Below are 18,792 nucleotides of genomic sequence, written 5' to 3'. Positions count from 1 at the left end.
TCGGTGGAGTTGGAATTAGAACTCGTGCTAGGAAGGAGGAGTGGATGGCTCTTGCATTCCTCCTGTGCTCACCTTGCCCAGATAAACGCCTTCACTTGGAAGCTGGGCCTCCTAACCTGGCTGAGGTATTGTGAAAGAGGACCACAAAACGCTGACCCGGATTTTTCCAAGCCCCGCCACAACCTCTCTTGACTCAGGAGCAAGGAAAACATTTTTTTTGGCAAAGTGATCAGACTCTGGGTTGACGGTCAAGGTAGAACTGAATATTCCCTGGTGGATAGATGCGACAAACCAAAGGGTTGAGCGTGTCGTCAAGCTTTACAGTGGACAAGTGGAAAGATGGGGTTGAGAGGGTGAAGTCAGTTGTTCGATTTGTGGCATTTTAAAGTGTCTATAAAACAGCCAAGTGGAGAGAGCAAGTCTCATACCACCTGGAATCCAGGGTAGACCTGTGGGGCTGTGGATGGAAATTTGAGCCTTGAGTGCATAAACAATACTTAAAACGGTGAGATTCGCAGCTACCACAGAGAGAACGACGAGAAGACGAAAAGAAACCTGAGAACTGAGTCCTGCGACACTGGAACAACTGGAAGTCGGGAAATGTGGCTCGCCAGACTCCACCTGGGAGCCACCGCCATGTCCGTCTAAACTCGAGAACTACATTTCCCAGAATCCTTTCCGTCCCATGCTTCCGAGTTAGAGGCCGCCTATGAAGTCCCGCGAGATTTAGAAGGCGGAAGTGAAGCGGAAGCCATTGCTCCCGGGAGGCGATTGCGGCTATACACATGGGCAGGGGAGGGGTGCGGCTTCCTCTGGAGTGTTGGGGACCCTCCGCTTCCCCGCAGCAGACCGGACCTGCTGTATGAATTTGGTGTCCCTGCAGCGGCAGCTTCCGTGACCTCCATTCCACCCGATTCTACCCTCAGCCTTGTAAGCCCTGCTTTCCTCACTTAACCCTTTACCCTCGGTCTTCCCGAGGACACGAAAGGCCCACAGGCAGGGAGGAGTAAATGGGGACAGGGACCTGGGGCCGGGAAGCCAGGCAGCCAGGCGAGGAGTGTGATCGGCTATATGAAACGCTGGTACGCGAGGAGTGAAATTTAGGACCACTGTGTAGGACAAGGGGGAGGCAAGGGTGATCTGGTTTTAAAAAAAGGACTCTTGGGGTGGGGAGGGGAAAGCCCGGCCGAGGTGAATTCAGGACATGTGGGTCAGGAATGGGAGACCGCGAGGATAACACCTTTGCTCTGCGGTCCATTTTCTCCAACATTAATGGAGGCACACTGGCTTTCTATTAACATTTGTATTGAATGTGAAATTTTATATTTAAAGTTTTCGGTACACTTACCTGTTAGTTTAGTTGACTCATGTAAACAGCCTATAACTAGATTTGAAAGTTCACTTTTAAAAAAAGCTCACTTCAACATTCTGTTAATTTAACTTGAGAGTTAGTCCATTAATATTTATTGTGATTACTGGGCGCCTGGGTGGCTCAGTTGGTTAAGCGACTGCCTTCGGCTCAGGTCATGATCCTGGAGTCCCGGGATCGAGTCCCACATCAGGCTCCCTGCTCAGCGGGGAGTCTGCTTCTCCCTCTGACCCTCCTCCCTCTCATGCTCTCTGTCTCTCATTGTCTCTCTCGCAAATAAATAAAATCTTAAAAAAAAAAATTTAAAAAAAAATATTTATTGTGATTACTAAAATTTTGCGGTTTTTACCATCTTACTGTGCTTGGCTGTTTATCCTTTAATTTTCAAGTATTTTTTAATTGGAATATAAAACATATGCCAAAAAAGATACGAAAACACACACGCATTCTCTTTGCAAAGAAAGTATGGAAACACACACTCTTAAAAGGACGGCAATAAAGCGAATCTACAAACCAGGCCCAGAAAGATACTACGAAATCGCTAGAACCTATGTGGTCTTTCCTGCATCCTCCTCTTTCCCCATGATTTCCTTTATGGACTTTACTGCTTATATGTTTTTCCAAAAATGCATATCCTAGTTTGGGTAATTATTTGTGAATGGACTCACACTCTTAAGTACTTTCAGAGACATCCTTTTTTCCATTAATGCAAGTACACTTTGATATTTAGAGATTTCTAAATATCTTGTAGTTGAAGTACATACACTTAGCCATTCTTTTTCAGGCACTTCATGGCTTAAATTTTAGAGTCAGTTTACAAAGTTCCACCTACTGGAGTTTTATTTTGAAGTTGCGTTGAATCTGTATATGAACTTGGGTAATATTGGCATAATTCCATTGTATCTTATAAATAATATTATGTCTATGTACTTACATATTCTGTAATGCCTTTGAGTAAAGTTTTAAAGGATTTAGGGTGTTGTTTCGTTTTTTTAAGACTTTATTTATTTGAGAGAGAGCGTGCCCACAAGTGGGGGAGGGGCAGAGGGAGAAGACAACTCGGGGCTGAGCAGGGGGCCCCGAAGATGACTTGAGCCCAGGACCTCAGGATCATGACCTGAGCCAAAGGCGGACGCTTAACCGACTGAGCCACCTTGGTGCCCCTAGGGGTGTGTGTGTGTGTGTGTGTGTGTGTGTGTGTGAGAGAGAGAGAGAGAGAGTTTTGAGAGTTTTGTTGTTGTTAGATTTATTCCTAGGAACTTTTTTTTTTTTTAATTTTTTTTTTTAATTTTTTTTTTTTTTTTAAGATTTTATTTATTTGCGAGAGAGACAATGAGAGACAGACAGCATGAGAGGGAGGAGGGTCAGAGGGAGAAGCAGACTCCCTGCCGAGCAGGGAGCCCGATGCGGGACTCGATCCCGGGACTCCAGGATCATGACCTGAGCCGAAGGCAGTCGCTTAACCAACTGAGCCACCCAGGCGCCCCTCCTAGGAACTTTTTTTTAGCGCTTAGGAATTTTTTTTCCCCAACGGCTTGGTGTGTTGAATTTGGGTTAGTTTTTGTGTAGTGTTTTGAATGTTTTTCAAAGACCGTGTTATCATCTGTATAGAATAAATAGGGAAATTTTTTATTTTCCATTTGCATCGTTCGTGTTTTATTTACTTACTTCACTGGACAGGCTGGGGACTCCTGGTAGCATTGAATGGAGTTTGGATAGCAAACTTAGGCAGTCCTTTTTTTTTTTTTTTTTTCCCCCTGACCTGGAGGGGAATTGACCTTATGTTTGCTGGAGGCTCTTTTTTTAAGATAGTAAAGGAAGCTCCCTTCTTTTCCTAGTTTAAGAGTTTTTCCTTTTGAACAATTCAGGTTTTTAACGACTGATTTTTTTTTTTCCTTTCAGCATCTACTTTGATATGTTTATTTTGTGTATCTCAAGCTCTGTAAACAATGGCTGGCTTGTTGTAGGTGCTCTACGTTGTGCATTGAATGAATGAGCGAATAATATGCTTTTCTTGTTTATCTGATAATTGTTGCAAACTAAACCAGTTGATTTTCTAATGATTCACTACATTTGCTTTGGTAAATAACTAGAAAAGGATAGGCACTACTGTGTCATTTTTGGCTTCTGTCTGCTAGTGCGTTGGTTATTTGGATCTGTGTTTGAGTAAAATTGGCTTGCAATCATCTTTTTCTGTTTCAAATTTATGCCAGCCTCATAAAATGGGGTGGGAATGTTCTCTCTGTTTTCTAAACTCTGGAATATTTTGCCTAAGAATAGAATCACTTTTTCCTTAAAAGGGAGCTGTGCCAGAAGAACCATTTAAGTCTGGAGTTTTCTTTGTGGAAATTTTTCGAGCTGTTGTTTCAGTTCCTTTAAGGGTCACAGTGATGTAAGAAAGGTGTTAGGGTTCGAAGCCAGTGGCCAAGAAAGAATTCTTGAGACGTCTTTGGTGCAAAGAGGTGGTTTTATTAAAGCACGGGGACAGGACCCCTGGACAGAAAGAGCTGCACTGGGGTCGTGAGGAGTGGACCATGATATACTTTCAGGCTGGATAGCGTAAGCCTCCCAGGTATTTTGGAAACAAGGTTTCCAGGATCCTGAGGTGTCTACCTATTGTTAGGAAAAGGTCATTTATTATTGTTTAGTAAACCCTCAGTCATGAGACCCTTCAGATGTGTATTGGTGGGTCATATGCTTGGAGGATGATTGCCAACATGTATCTTGGGGGATAAAGGAGATAAAGGAAATTTCCAAAGGAATTTTTATATGTTGAAGTAGACTTAACAGGATCCTGGGGGTCGGGCCTGAGATTGCCTTTTGCCCTAAGCAAAGTATTAACATCAAGGCAGCTGCCTATTTCAAGGACTTGTCAAGGGGCTGTAAATAGTAAGGAAATTTAATAATTTTTCTTCTGCCTTTGTTTCCCACATCAATTGGGCATCTAAGTTCTTTATTTCATTATGGTGAGTAAAATTTCTTTAGGAACTTAATTCATTCCTTCTAAGGTTTAAATTGTGTAGTCAAAGTTGTTAATAAAGTTCTTATTATATTGCTAATGTCTGTCACATCTGTATTGTAATCCGGTTTTTCATTCTTATATTTTCCTTTTTTTAAAAAATAAAATAAATCCTGCCAAAATTTTGTCAGTTTTGTTTTTCTTAGAGAACTTTTGGCTTGATTGAGCCACTTCACAATATGAATGTCTTCTTCTGTTTTATAACTCTGTTCTTTATAGTTTTCCTCCTTTTACTTTTTTGGGATGTCTCTTTCCAGTTTCCAACATTGGGCACCTGTGACATTCCAAAGAATGCGGTATCTTGGGGGTGCCTGGGTGGCTCAGTCGTTAAGCGTCTGCCTTCGGCTCAGGTCATGATCCCAGGGTCCTGGGATCGAGCCCCGCATCGGGCTCCCTGCTCGGCAGGGGGCCTGCTTCTCCCTCTCCCACTCCCCCTGCTTGTGTTCCCTCTCTCGCTGTGTCTCTCTCTGTCAAATAAATAAATAAAATCTTTAAAAAAAAAAAAAAAAGAATGCGGTATCTTGTTATATTTCAGTTCTAAATATTGAATATTATGACTTCTTTGACATGTGAATTATTTAGGAATTTTTTTTTTCTTTACTATCCATTCCTGTGACATTTTTCTGGTTATCTTTTGGGCATTGTTTGGTAATTTCCTGGCGCTGTTTTCAGAGAGAGATGCCATTTTCTGAGATACAGTGTGCCTCTGTGGTTGGATTTTATAGTAGCCAGGGGATGTGATTTCATCTTGTTCAGTCTGCATGTAGTGATTGACTTGTCTGCTTGCACTGTATTAGTGAGAGCTCTGGTGGTGGCTTTGTCCATTCTCCTCAGAGTTCTGTCCTTTTTTATTTTTTTCATGTGTTTGAGGATGTGAAAACATACATACAGCTTTTTCTTGAATTCATTCTGGAATACCTCAGTTTTCTCTATGAACCTTTCTACCTTAATCCTTTCTGTCCGGTACTAACATTTAAACCAGCTTTAAAAAAAAAAAAAAAGATTTTATTTATTTATTTGAAAGAGAGTGAGCACAAGCAGGGGGAGCAGCAGGGAGCCTGGTGCGGGGCTTGATCCCAGAACCCTGGGATCATGACCCGGCCAAAGAGAGACACTTAACCAGCTGAGCCACCCAGGCACCCTTTTCCGTACATTTTTTTTTTTTTTTTTAAGATTTTAGTTAGTTAGTTAGTTATTTTAGAGAGGGCATGCAAGCAGTGGGAGGGAGAAGGACAAGCAGACTCCATGCTGAGTGCGGAGCCTGACACAGGGCTCCACTTGACCCCAGGACCCTGAGATCATGACCTGAGCTGAAATCTAGAGTCAGATGCTTAACCAACTGAGCCACCCAGGCACCCCTTTCTCCTTACTTTTTGAATTTATTTATGTATTTATTTACCCTGAAGAGGTTGGATTAGAAGGGAGGGCAGACATCTCCATCCTTGTTTGTAATAGGAGTGGGGGAGAATATCAGAGATCAGTTTTGGGAGGAATTTTGGTAGAACTAGAGACCAAAAAATTAGAAATACTCCTTTTAACTTTTTAAGGTAAAGTATAATTTATATTGAAGACAATTTACAGATCTTAGATCCAGTTTGATGAATTTTTTGACAGTTGTGTACATTGTGTAACCTCTAACTAAAAAAAATAAAATAAAAATATGAAGAATATTTCAGTTGCTCTAGAAAGTTCCTCTTCTCAGTCTCTTCATCTCCTACTCTTCCACTGAGACAGCCACTTTTTTACTTCTATTGACTGAAATAAACAAGTTTTGCTAACAACCTAAATAAGTTTGCTATTTTGTAGATGTCATATAACTGGAATCAGAACATTTTTTGTGTCTGGTTTCTGTTGATCAACATTGTAGACATTCAACCATGTTGTGTGTCTCAGTTTTTATTCTTCCATAGTATTCCATTGTACACACCACAATTTGCTTATCCATTCTGTGGTTGATGGATATTTAGATTGTTTACAGTTTGGGGTTATTATGGAATCAGATTGTTATGAACATTTTTGTATGAGTCTTTGTAACATGTTTTTAAAAATTTCTCTTGGGTAAATATCGATAGGTGGAATGGCTGAGTTAAATGGTAAGTGTACTTTGAAGAAACTGGCACACTGTTGTCCACGGCAGTTGAACTGTTTCCACCCCAGCTGTCCATCCTTGCCAACATTTGACGTTGGTAGTCTTTTATTTTGGCCACTCTACTGGGTTGAAATCCAGTATCTTCAGTTTTGTTTTGCATTCATCTGATGACTAATGATGTTGAGTACCTTTTGACGAACTTATTATATTGGTTATTCATTATATTTTGTGAAGTGTCTTTAGCCTTTTTTGTTGAGTTGTTTTGGGGTTTTTTTGGTAGGAGTTCTTTATGTACTTTGAATATGAACTCTTTGTTAAGTATATGTACTCCAAATATTTTTTCTCAATCTGTGGCTTGCCTATTCATTTTTTTTTTTTAATTGAAGTATAATTGATACAGCACTATGCTATATCAATTAGTTTCAGGTGTATAGTGTAATGATTCAATATTTGTATGTATTGCAAAGTGATCACTACAGTAAGTGTATAGTTAATATCATCACCATACATAGTTACAAATTTTTTTATGTTGTGATGAGAACTTTCAAGATCCACTCTCCTAGTGGATTTCCCCTCAGTTTTCTTAAATTGAAATATAGTTAACACACAATGTTACAGTAGTTTCGGGTGTAAAAACTTCATGCTGTGCTCACCACAAGTGTAGCTACCATTTATCACCGTACAATTGGACTATATTATTCCTGTTGTACCCTGCCCTACCTACTTTTAAATATGCACGACAATATTTTTAACTGTAGTCACCATGCTGTACATTATATCCCCATGACTTACTCATTTTATAACTGGAAATTTGTACCTTTTAATCCCCTTCACCCATTTAACCCACCCCCTGCCTCAGGCAATCACCAATGTGTTCTCTTACCCACAACCTTGTTTTCTGGTTTTTCTTATAGATTCCACATAGAAGTGAAAACATATATCTCTTTCTGTCCACTTATTATAAGACTGCTTATTTCACTTTGCACAATGCCCTCAAAGTGTATCCATGTGGCCAATGACTAGATTTCATTTTTTTAGTGACTGAGCAATATTCAGGTGCATGTGCATGCACACCACATTTTCTTTGCCTGTTCATCCATCGGTGGACACTTCGGTTGTTTCCATATCTTGGCTATTGTAAATAATGCTGCAGTGAACATAGGGGTGCAGATGTATTTTCAAATTAATGTTTCATGCAGGTAAATACCCAGAAGTGGAATTGCTGGATCATACGGTAGTTCTATTTTAATTTTTTGAGGAACCTCTGTTCTATTTTCTGTAGTGGCTGTGCCAATTTACATTCCCACCAACAGTGCATGAGGTTCCCTTTCTTCCACATCCTCGCTAACACTTGTTATATCTTGTCTTCTTTTTTAAGATCTTATTTATTTTAGAGAGAGAGGGAGGGGGAGAGAGAGAGAGAGAGAGAGAGAGAGAGAGCTCTAGTGGGGGGAGGGGCAGAGGGAGAAGAAAAGAGAATCCCAAGCAGGCTCGATCTCACGATCCTGAGATCAGGATGTGAGCCAAAATCAATAGACACTTAGCCTACTGAGCCACCCAGGCGCCCCTCTTGTCTTCCTTTTTTTTTTTTTTTAATTTAAAAAAATTTTTAATTTCTTTTTTGAGTAATCTCTACACTCAGTGTGGGGCTTAAACTCACAACCCCAAGATCAAGAGTTGGGTGCTCTATTGACTAAGCCAGCCGGGCACGCCATTTTCTTGTCTTTTTTGATAATAGTCACTCTAACAGGTGTGAGGTGTTATCTCATTGTGGTTTGACTTTCATTTCCCTAATGTTTAGTGATGTTGAGCATCTTCTCGGGTGTCTGTTAGCCATCTGTATTTCTTTTTTGGGAAAATGTCTCTTCAGATCCTCTGCTCATTTTTTTATTGGATTGGTTTTTTGCTGTTGAGTTGTATGAGTCTTTTATATATTCAGACATTAACTCCTTATCAGATATGATTCGCAAATATTTTTTTCTGTTAGGTAGGTTGCCTTTTCATTTTGTTGATGGTTTCCTTTACTGTACAGAAACTTTTTAGTTTGGGTGTAGTCCCACTTATTTTTGCTTTTGTTTCCAAGTCAAAAAATAATTGTTAAGACCAATGTCAAGAAGCTTACTGCTTAGGTTTCCTTTTAGGAGTTTTGTGGTTTCAGGTCTTATATTCATTCATGCTTTTAATCCATTTTGAGTTAATTTTTGTGTGTGGTGTAAGATAGTGATCCAGATTCCTTCTTTTGCATGTGGCCATGTACTTGTGCCAACCTTATTTATTGAAGTGACTGTCCTTTCCTCATTGTATGTTATTAGATTTTTTGTCATAAAGTAATTGACTATGTATGTGTGACTTTACTTCTGGTCTCATTTTTGTTGCATTGATCTATGTGTTTTATGCTAGACTATTCATTTTCTTAATGATGTTATTTGACTAAAGGTGTTTAATTTTGGGAAAGTCGATTTATTGATTTTTTTAAAAATATTCTACTTGTATCTAGTCTAAAATACTGTTGTGTAAGTCGAGATGGTTAAAATATTTTCTGTGGGTTTTATTTTTTGTTTTCTGATTGATTTCAAAAGTTTTTAATTAAAATTTTTGTTTATGCAGTGATAATAGAAAATGCAGTTCCTTTTTACCCATTGAGTTCTTTCAGTACCATTTATTAAGAAGACTGCTTTCCCTACTGAATCTCTTTCTTCTCTTACTGAAAATAATTTGTGCACATGTAGGTTTGTTTCTAACTCTGTTCTATTCTATTGACCTATTTGTTACTTATTCCAGTAACTCTTCATTACTCCCATCCAAGTACTAACTAGGCCCGACCCTGCTTAGCTTCCGAGATCAGACGAGATCGGGTGCGTTCAGGGTGGTATGGCCGTAGACAGTAACTCTTCATTACTGTGGTGAGCTTAGTAGTATGAATCCTCTGAATTTGTTTTTCTTTCTTAACATTGTTCCGGCTCCTCTAGATCTTTTGCATTTTGTTGTACTTTTTTTTTTTTAATTTTTTTTTTTCTCGATGCGGTGCTTGAACTCACGACCCTGAGATCAAAACCTGAGTTGAAATCAAGAGTTGGATGCTTAACCAACTTATCCATCCAGGCACCCCTGGTGTACATTTTAGATTTGGCTTGAAACTTCTAGAGAAAAAGCCTGCTGGGATTTTGATAGGGATTGCATTGTATTGGCAGGTGAACTCAGGGAGAATGAATGCTACCGTAATAACAATGATTCTTGTAGTCTCTGAAAGTGATATTGCTGCCTAGTTATTTAGGTCTTTAATTTTTTTTCAGCAGTGTTTCACATTTTTTGTTGTCAAGGTCTTACACAGCTTCTAACTGATTCCTAGATATTTTATATGTCTTAGGCTATCATAAATGGCTTTTTTTTTAAGTTTCATTTTCCAGTTCTTTTGCTGAAGTATGTTTTTTTAGTTGAGATTACTGTGAAATGAAAACAAGATTATTTGGTGAAAGTAAGAGTAATGATAAAACAGTTTTTGATTCAGGAAAAACTGGCAAGATTTGTACATGGTTTTGGAGAGATTGGAAGGTCAGGTTTCATAGTATGCTTTTCTCGAATGTAGGTGCTCCTTTCGCAACTGAAGGTTAGGGATTGTGTGCAGAGTGGTCTTGCCAGGTACCTTCAGAGAGGAGGTAAATGGTTGGAGTCATCCAAGGCCGGTCTTTTGATCAGTAGGTGTTAAAATGGGCAGAGAGTAGTCGATGTTTTAGATCCATAATGACTTCTAGCTGGGTACATGGGGTGGTGAAAAAATGAATTTGCTGTTAGGGAGCAAGATGGTAACAACATGGGTGGCCTGGAATCCTCTCTCAAGTGAGAGAGTTTGAAGTGTTAATAGAGGAGATTTTGTAGAGAGCAAGATTTCTGAATCATTATCTGCAAGGTGAAGCTGATTCCAGTGATGACAAGGCCTGGACCGTGGCCAAGGTGTATGTGTTGGTGTGGAGTGTGTGGCCAAAAGGCACTGGAGATTAGAACACGTGGTTCTAAGTGGACCATCCTCGTGGCTACTAGAACCATCCTAAGTCATGGTGAGCCTTAAAGTTGGAAGGAAGAAGAGAAGTCTGGAGCCCAAGTGTTTATCGAGTAAGGGAGTCAGACAAGTTGTGCTTGGGGACAGATTACCTGGAGAATGGATCTGAATCTTACTTGAGGCGCATCAGGGACCTTCCCCACATTGCCTGGAGGATATTCTGGGAAGAGAAAGGCCCGTGACAGGGCCCCAGGTAGAACTTGCTGCTCCAGAGAGGAGATGCAGGAAAGCAGAAGTCAGAATTCTGTGAGCCCGAGAGGCAGGACTGCTCCTAGTAGTCCTTTTCTCATTTACTACAGATCCCTGCTCCAAGAGTCCTGTGACAGCTTCCTGCCACCCGTGCCCTGTTGTTCAGGCAAATCGACTTCATTCTCACGGGATGGCAGCTCTTGGTCTGTCTCCCACATGTGGTAAGTTCTTGGGGTGATGAATGGATGCCCTCAGAAGTCCAGCTTAAGTGGCCCCTGGGCGTCACAGAGGTCAAAGGTGTGCATGGCCAGAGGGAGAGCTGCCAGAGAGGATGGAGGAACTGGAAGGAGGTGGGAGCAAAGTCTTGGTACCCTCCCAGTGACTGTCTGATTTGGGGTCTTTGTGAGTTTGGGTGAAGTAGGGATTGTGTGTGGTTGGTGTATAAGGAAGGACTGTAATGGGAAACCCTCTGTTAGTTTTTATTATTATTATCATTATTAAAGGTTTCCTTTTTAAGTAATCTCTTACCCAGCGTGGGGTTCAAACTCACAATCCCGAGATCAAGAGTCGCAGGCTCCACCAACTGAGTCAGCCAGGTGCCCCTATTATTTTTTTTTATCCATTTATTATTGTGATAAACCTGAGCAGAGTAACAGGTCTGCCTCTTAGAGCTTTAATTTCTTCACTCATTGATTGAGAACACATATCACTTTGGGTATGAAAGCCCACCGTCCTTTTTCCGTCCATGAGCGGAGCAGGGCTGCTCTGGCTCGTTACAAGACATTGCGTGTGTGAAAGAGAGACGGGGATAGGCACTGCACACTTAGAGTGGGTGTGGGGCATTTTCCTGATCTCTGAGTGTCGGGCAGGCTCTAATCCTCATGGATCTGCTCTTCTCCAGCTGTGTCCACCCAGGACCCTGCCTATATCCAGGAGTCAGAAGTTTCTCCTTCTTCAAAAGACCGTTCCTGTTCTCAGGATGTGGACCTGTTTGCTTGCAGTGGCCTGGAACCCCCTATGCTGGCAGGTGTTGGTTCTCAGGTATGAGATCTCTGGTCCCCTGGGGGTGGGGGAGGCACTTCCCTAGAATGCCCCCAGCACCACTTGTTAGAGTTCTTTGAGCGCCCTCCCTAGGCTGATCAATGCCTGATCAGGGCACAGGAGAAAAAGCCAGAGACTGTTGTAAGGCTCTCCTGGTACCGGGGACCTGGTTAGGGGAAATGAACTCGTGTAGCAGGTGCTTCTCTCATAACAGAGCTCAGAATGCTCAGCTCAAAGCTAGAGAGCTTTGGTCCTGTGTTAGCAAGAGTTTGAATTTGAAGAGATGGGATCACCTCATAGTGAAGAGCCTTGAGGACTGGCTTCTGGAACACATTTGAGACCCCAGAACCCCATCTGAAAATCCTGTGTTTGGAGTCTCGTGCCCAGGCTTCAGCCTCAGCCATCTTTCTGTGAACACAGATAGGCTGGTTTCTTACTGACCCCAAATGTGTGTGGTGATTCAGGAGTCAGTGACTTTCCAGGATGTTGCTGTGGACTTCACTGAGAAGGAGTGGCCCTTGCTGGATTCTTCTCAGAGAAAACTGTACAAAGATGTGATGTTGGAGAACTACAGCAACCTCGCCTCAGTGGGTAAGGCTGGAATCATTTTTCTGTTTGAGTATCAGATGTTTTTGTTTTGAGTACTTGCTGTGACCCAGGGACTGCGGGGATTTGGAACATAATTGTGACCAAGCCGAACTGGTGCCCCACTCACAGTGTCTCCTAGTGGTTGTTGAGACCTGTTCATTGCCTTGACCTTGGACATTGTCACGTGTGTCTGAGTTTGGGCATAGGTTTCTTTTTTTTTTTTAAAGATTTTATTTATTCATTTGAGACACAGAGATACAGAGAGAGAGAGAGAGAGAAGGCATGAGCAGGGAGAGAGGCAGAGGCAGAGGGAGAAGCAGGCTCCTTGCTGAGCCAGGAGCCTGATGTGGGGCTCGATCCCAGGACCCTGGGATCATGACCTGAGCCGAAGGCAGACACTTAACAACTGAGCCACTCAGGCGCCTGGGCATAGGTTTCTGAGTTAAGAAATCCTCATTCCTTTGAAGGGCGAAGCGTGTGGGTCTTTGTGGTTTTGTGTTTTATGAAAGTCTTTCGCTGTGTTCCTTAGAAATTTGGCACCATCATTTTGCTGCTCCTAAGTCAGACTTGTCCATCTTCAGAACACTGAAGACCAAAACATTGACCCCAGCCTAACAGAAGGGGTTGTCCTCTGCACGATCCTCCCTCAACATGTGTCTTTCCCCGTGAGTAGGGTATCAGGTGGGCAAACCCAGCCTCATCTCCCACTTGGAGCAAGAAGAGGAGCTGAGGACAGAGGAGAGGACACTTCACCGAGCCACATCTCCCGGTAAGCACCAGGCAGACGCAGGTACTTCTGGGTCCCTGCTGTACTGAGTGATGGGATGGAGGGAGATCCATTAGGAAATGTCACCCAGGGAAATTTGAGAATGATCCTTCTCCGTTCTCTCACAGGTCCTTTGGTCCCACTGTCCTCTCCCGTGTGCGTGCGTATGTGTGTTATTTCTTCTTTTGTTGCTTTTGTCTATCTACTTACTTTTTGTTGAGATATAACGGACATGACACTGTTAGTTTCAGGTGTACAACATGATGATTTAGTATTTGTATATATTGCGAAGTGATCACCACAGTAAGTCTGATTAAAATCACATCCATTACCACACGGTTACATATATATTTTTTCCTTGTGATGAGAACTTTTAAGATTTACTGTCTCAGCAGCTTTCAGTGCATTCTAGTGTCATTAACTGTAGTCACCATGTGTGTGTTAAATCCCCAGGACTGACTTATTTCGTAACTGGGAGTTTGCACCTCTCATGTACCTTTTGACCTTCTTCACACCCATTTGTCCACCCACCACCTCTGACAACCACCACCAATCTGTTCTCTGTATCCATGAGCTCAGTTGTTCTGTTTCTTTGGGAGGGGGGGTGTTTTGGTTTTGTTTTTAGATTCCACACTTCAGTGAGATATGGTATGTTTTCCTTTGTCTTATCTCACTTAGCATTATGCCCTCTATCCTTGTCGAAAATGGGAAGAGTCCCTTTTTTATGGCTGAATAATACTCCATTGTGTATATATACCACATTTTCTCTATCTGTTCATCTCTCAAGGGACGCTTAGGTTGCTTCCATTGCCTTGGCTATTGTAAATAATGCCGCTGTGAATGTGGGGGTGTGGCTATCTTTTCAAGGTAGTGTTTTTGTTTCCTTTGAGTAAATACCCAGAAGCAGAATTGCTTGACGTCATTAAATCCGACATGTCCACATGAGCTCTGTCCCATCCTTTCATTCCACTCAGCATTCCTGGGCATACTCTTTCTGTTGTTATCAGTGTCAGTCTTTGAAGAATTTATTCCTTAGTGAATCAAGTTAAATGTCTCCCCAGTCAGTGCCAGATGCCTCACACAGCCACAGTTCACAGACATTTTTACTCACATGTGTGTTTCTCCCCTTTAACATCACCTTTCCTTCTTTAGGGTTAGTATTGCAAAGAAATTCCCTCCTCTTCCCCCCCCCCATCTTTGTCACTACCATCTCACCATCTTCTTTCTCTAGCTAATATTTCTCTCCCCGGGTTAATATTTTACCAATTTGTTTCAGATTGGGAGACTCCGTCTAAAAGCAAATGGTCCATTCTCATGGAAGGCATATTTGGGAGGGAAACATCCAGCGGTGTGACAGTGGTAAGAGTTCCTTGGGACAATCCCAGGTCTCCCGTGCTGGGAGAGGACAGGGGCAGCCTCAGGAAAGCAGCTCAAGAACCAAGCGAGTGGCCTTCCCTGAGAGGCAGCTGTTTCAGACACTGAATATCACAGCTTTGGGGGAAAACCCTAAACCGAGCCTCAAATTTCTTGACTTAGAGTTGTGGCAACCAGATCTTGCTGTAACTGCGCCTCAGCTAGTGAGTGTTGGGGCTCAGTTCAGATTTAAACAGTTAACAAAATATATATGCAGAAAGCTTTGTGAAAGTTACAGCCATGGAACCTTAGGGGGTGGTGCCCACCTTTCTATTTGTTGGAGGCCAGATGGGGCAGGAGCAGGGCTTTGGCGCTGCAAATCATGACGTCATTCGTCACAGTGATGTGCTTCTACTTCCAATAATTCGTGTGGGATGACTGTAGATGATCTGTAGGGATGTGGTGAGTTGTGGGAAATGCCTTAGTCAGCACTCCTCTCTTAACAGGAAAGAACACGTCTCGGAGAGAAATCCACCGAGTACACTCACCTGTTTGAAGTCTTCAGCATGAGCACTCATCTTACTCAGCAGATGGGAAGGCACGCTGGCAAGAGGCCCTATCACCGCCGGGACTGCGGGGCAGCTTTCAAGAACAGGTCACATCTCGCCCAACATGTGAGCGTTTACAATGGGAGGAAAATGCATGAATGTCACCAGTGCCAAAAAGCCTTCACCACAAGCGCGTCCCTTACGCGGCACAGGAGAATACACACAGGGGAGAAGCCCTACGAATGCAGTGCCTGCGGGAAAGCCTTCAACGATCCCTCTGCCCTCAGGAGTCACGCGAGAACGCACCTCACAGAGAAGCCCTTTGACTGCAGTCAGTGTGGAAACGCCTTCCGAACCCTCTCCTCGCTGAAGATACACATGAGAGTTCACACTGGGGAGAGACCTTACAAGTGTGACGAGTGTGGGAAGGCGTATGGCAGGAGCTGCCACCTCATTGCACACAAACGAACACACACTGGAGAGAGACCCTACGCATGCCACGACTGTGGGAAGGCATTCCAGCATCCCTCGCATCTCAAAGAGCATGTCCGCAATCACACCGGAGAGAAACCCTATGAATGCACGCAGTGTGGAAAAGCCTTCCGATGGAAGTCGAACTTCAACTTGCACAAGAAGAACCACATGGTAGAGAAAACATACGAATGTAAAGAATGTGGGAAATCCTTTGGTGATCTCTTGTCACGGAGAAAACACATGAGAATTCATATTGTAAAGAAACCCATTGAATGTAGACAGTGTGGGAAAGCGTTCCGGAACCAATCCATCCTTAAGACACACATGAATTCTCACACTGGAGAGAAACCCTATGGGTGTGATCTGTGTGGGAAAGCCTTCAGTGCGAGCTCAAACCTGACCACACACAGGAAAATCCACACTCAAGAGAGACGCTATGAATGTGCTGCCTGTGGGAAAGTGTTTGGGGACTATTTATCCCGGAGGAGGCACATGAGCATTCATCTGGTAAAGAAACGTGTTGAATGTAGGCAGTGTGGGAAAGCCTTCAGAAACCAGTCGACCCTCAAGACACACATGAGAAGTCACACAGGAGAGAAGCCGTACGAGTGCGATCATTGCGGGAAAGCCTTCAGCATCGGCTCCAACCTTAATGTGCACAGGAGGATACACACTGGGGAGAAGCCCTACGAATGCCTGGCCTGTGGGAAAGCCTTCAGTGACCATTCATCCCTTCGGAGTCACGTGAAAACTCACCGGGGAGAGAAGCTCTTCGTGTCATCCGTGTGGAAGAGGCTCCAGTGATGGGTCTTCTTTAGGGGAAGCACGCGAGCTCAGACTGGGAGGCAGCCTCGTTGGTGTAAGGAAGGCAGGAGCACTTTGATGAACTCACCTGGGCACAAAAGAGTACCTGTAACAGGAGAAATCCAGTTTGTGTCCTGGCTGGGGAAGACCTGTTTCTTCTCATCACTATGGGTTTTTGTGAGGACTCATGCTGGGGGCAAAAATGTACCTGTGGTGTGCAGAAGCCATCAGTGTATATTCGGCTCTTTAAAGAAAATGAGAAATCTAGGGAGAGAAACCGTAGCTTGGTATTTAATATCAAAATGACTTTAGCACCACCCGGCACCTTCTGGGCATACGAGTAAGCACACTAGGGAGAATCTCTGTAAATTCACTCTTTGGGCAAACCTTTACTGGTCTCACCCTGTATTCTTCATGAAAGAAATCATACTAAAGAGATAAATTCTGTAAAGTAGGAATGTGGGAAGGTCTGTAACAGAGGTCAGCAAATTGGCCAACTGTCTATTTTTGTATGGCTTGCAAGCTAAGAATAGTTGTTCCGTTTTTAAAGAAGAAAAATGTGTGACAGACACCACATGCAACTCACAAAGCCTAAAATCCTTACTTTCTGGTCCTTTACAGAAAAACTTGGCCAACCCTTGGTCTACAGCAGCAGTTCCTAACTGGGGGTGATTTTGCTTGTCCGGAGACATTTTAAGTTGTTAAAGCTCAGGGGTGGGGGGAGATGCTTCTGGCACATGACGACGCACAGGAGCCCCCGCAGCAAAGAATTATGTGGCCCAAAATGTCGGTATTGCTGAGGTTGAGAAACTTAGCCTGGGACAGCCCCTCAGTTTTTGTGAAATGTTACTCATGCTAGGAGAGTTTTCTATTTAAAACTTCAAAACTATAATCAGTGTAATTCTTTCAGGAAACGTGAGAACCCACACTGCAGACAGTCCCCACATTGAGATGATTTTAGCCACAGCCCCCTCACTTGTGCTTATGAGAATTCATATCCTGATGGAATTTTCTAGTGGATAGGAAATTTATCAGTCTTTAATCATGAAAACAGACCCTAACTCGTTAATTCGTAGTCTCTGTTTTTAAGATTTTGCTCCTTTAACGCTTAGGCTTCATCACACAAGGTTTGTATATAGTATTTTTATTATAATTTCATTCCTGATACGTGTTAATTTCCTTCTGGATAACTTACTTGACCAGTGGACTGTTTAGAATTGTGTTAAATACCATGTAACGTGGGTATATTTAATACCTGTTTGTTACGAGTGTCTAATTCAAATGCATTGGCTCAGCGCACAGTGTCTTCCATTTAGATGGATCCTCTGGAATGTTCTCGGTCTCCTGTCCAGCCAAGAGTGACATACACGTCTCATTGCTCTCCCAGTGTCTCCTCTTTCATGTCAGGAAAATCCAGCTTCTGTCCAATTACTAACGTATGCTATTTTTAAAAGTCTCTCACCAGTTTTCTGCAGCCAATACAGTCCTTGTCTCAGCCTGGTCGTTGACCGATAAACAGATGAGAAAGAGCTAGAAAAGGGATTATTCTTACCTGGATTCTTCTATATGTTTTGTTTTTGCTGTTCGCTCTGCTTCTCACCGTGCAAGGAGATCAAGTACCCAGTGTTAAAAGATCCATCACGTGACCATGAGGATGCAAGCCACAGGCTAAAGAGGATCCTGCAGAAAAGTCGCAATGATCCTGGCCTCCCCAGTAGCTTCTTTGTCTACACTAGCCATGGATTTGTTATTTCCAGACTTCCTATTACAGGAGGAAAAAAATAAAACATTATTGGCGTAAGTGGCTTTGGATATTTCATTGTTGATCAGTTTAATAATTTTTTGGTTGGGGGAGGGTTCTGCTACTCCCAAGTGGTTGCCGTCTGTAATACATACACTCGTTCATTAGTAAGGTTTTATAACTGCCTTGTGTGTGGATATAATCTGCTTATACTTTTAACCATTGGGTGTGGGTTTTTTTACATCTTTAAGCCATGTTTTAAAATTGTATTTCAAGTCTTTGACATAAGTATTTATTTTCTTGACTTGAAGTAAGTGTATCAGTTTTTACAAAAGCCCTAAGAAGCAAGTACCATCACTGTCTCCCTTTTGCATATGGAGAATCAAAGGCAAGCAAGTTTAGGTTGCTTGTCTGAGGTCAACCCACAAGCCAGTAGTAGTGCTTGTATTTTAGTCCCACTTCTCTTATGTCGGGTCCCGTTCTGTCTATGCCCTACATCTGTAGCAGTGAATTGGGATTTTTGCCCTCACGGTGCTTACATTCTGCTTAGGGTAAGGCACCTGAGAAACAAATGAGTAAATAAATATGTTGTATATCAAATGGTGGTGCACACAGTGGAGGAAAAATTAAGCATGGTGCTGGTGAGAGGGTATGCAGGGATTCAGCAGACCTGTTGGGTGGGCTGGGAAAGCCTGCCTTTAAGGGAGCATTTGAGCAGAAATGTCCATGAACTCTGAGTGCGCCATATTGTATT

The 18,792-nt window shown here is 42.6% G+C and overlaps 1 protein-coding gene across 1 annotated transcript; it reads left to right on the top strand.

The window, feature by feature from the left end:
* Positions 1 to 747: 747 nt before the first annotated feature.
* On the top strand, positions 748 to 18,098 carry LOC118553319 (uncharacterized). Its single transcript, XM_036120297.2, has 7 exons — positions 748 to 930; positions 10,834 to 10,944; positions 11,625 to 11,764; positions 12,229 to 12,355; positions 13,026 to 13,121; positions 14,395 to 14,477; positions 14,978 to 18,098. The coding sequence occupies exons 2-7, from the start codon at positions 10,914 to 10,916 to the stop codon at positions 16,295 to 16,297; spliced, it is 1,797 nt and encodes a 598-aa protein (XP_035976190.1). The 5' UTR covers positions 748 to 930; positions 10,834 to 10,913; the 3' UTR covers positions 16,298 to 18,098.
* The last annotated feature ends 694 nt before the right edge of the window (positions 18,099 to 18,792 follow it).

This window comes from Halichoerus grypus, chromosome 1 (assembly GCF_964656455.1).
Source record: "Halichoerus grypus chromosome 1, mHalGry1.hap1.1, whole genome shotgun sequence".
Classification (NCBI taxonomy): domain Eukaryota; kingdom Metazoa; phylum Chordata; class Mammalia; order Carnivora; family Phocidae; genus Halichoerus; species Halichoerus grypus.
This window is presented reverse-complemented; position numbering and strand designations above follow the sequence as displayed.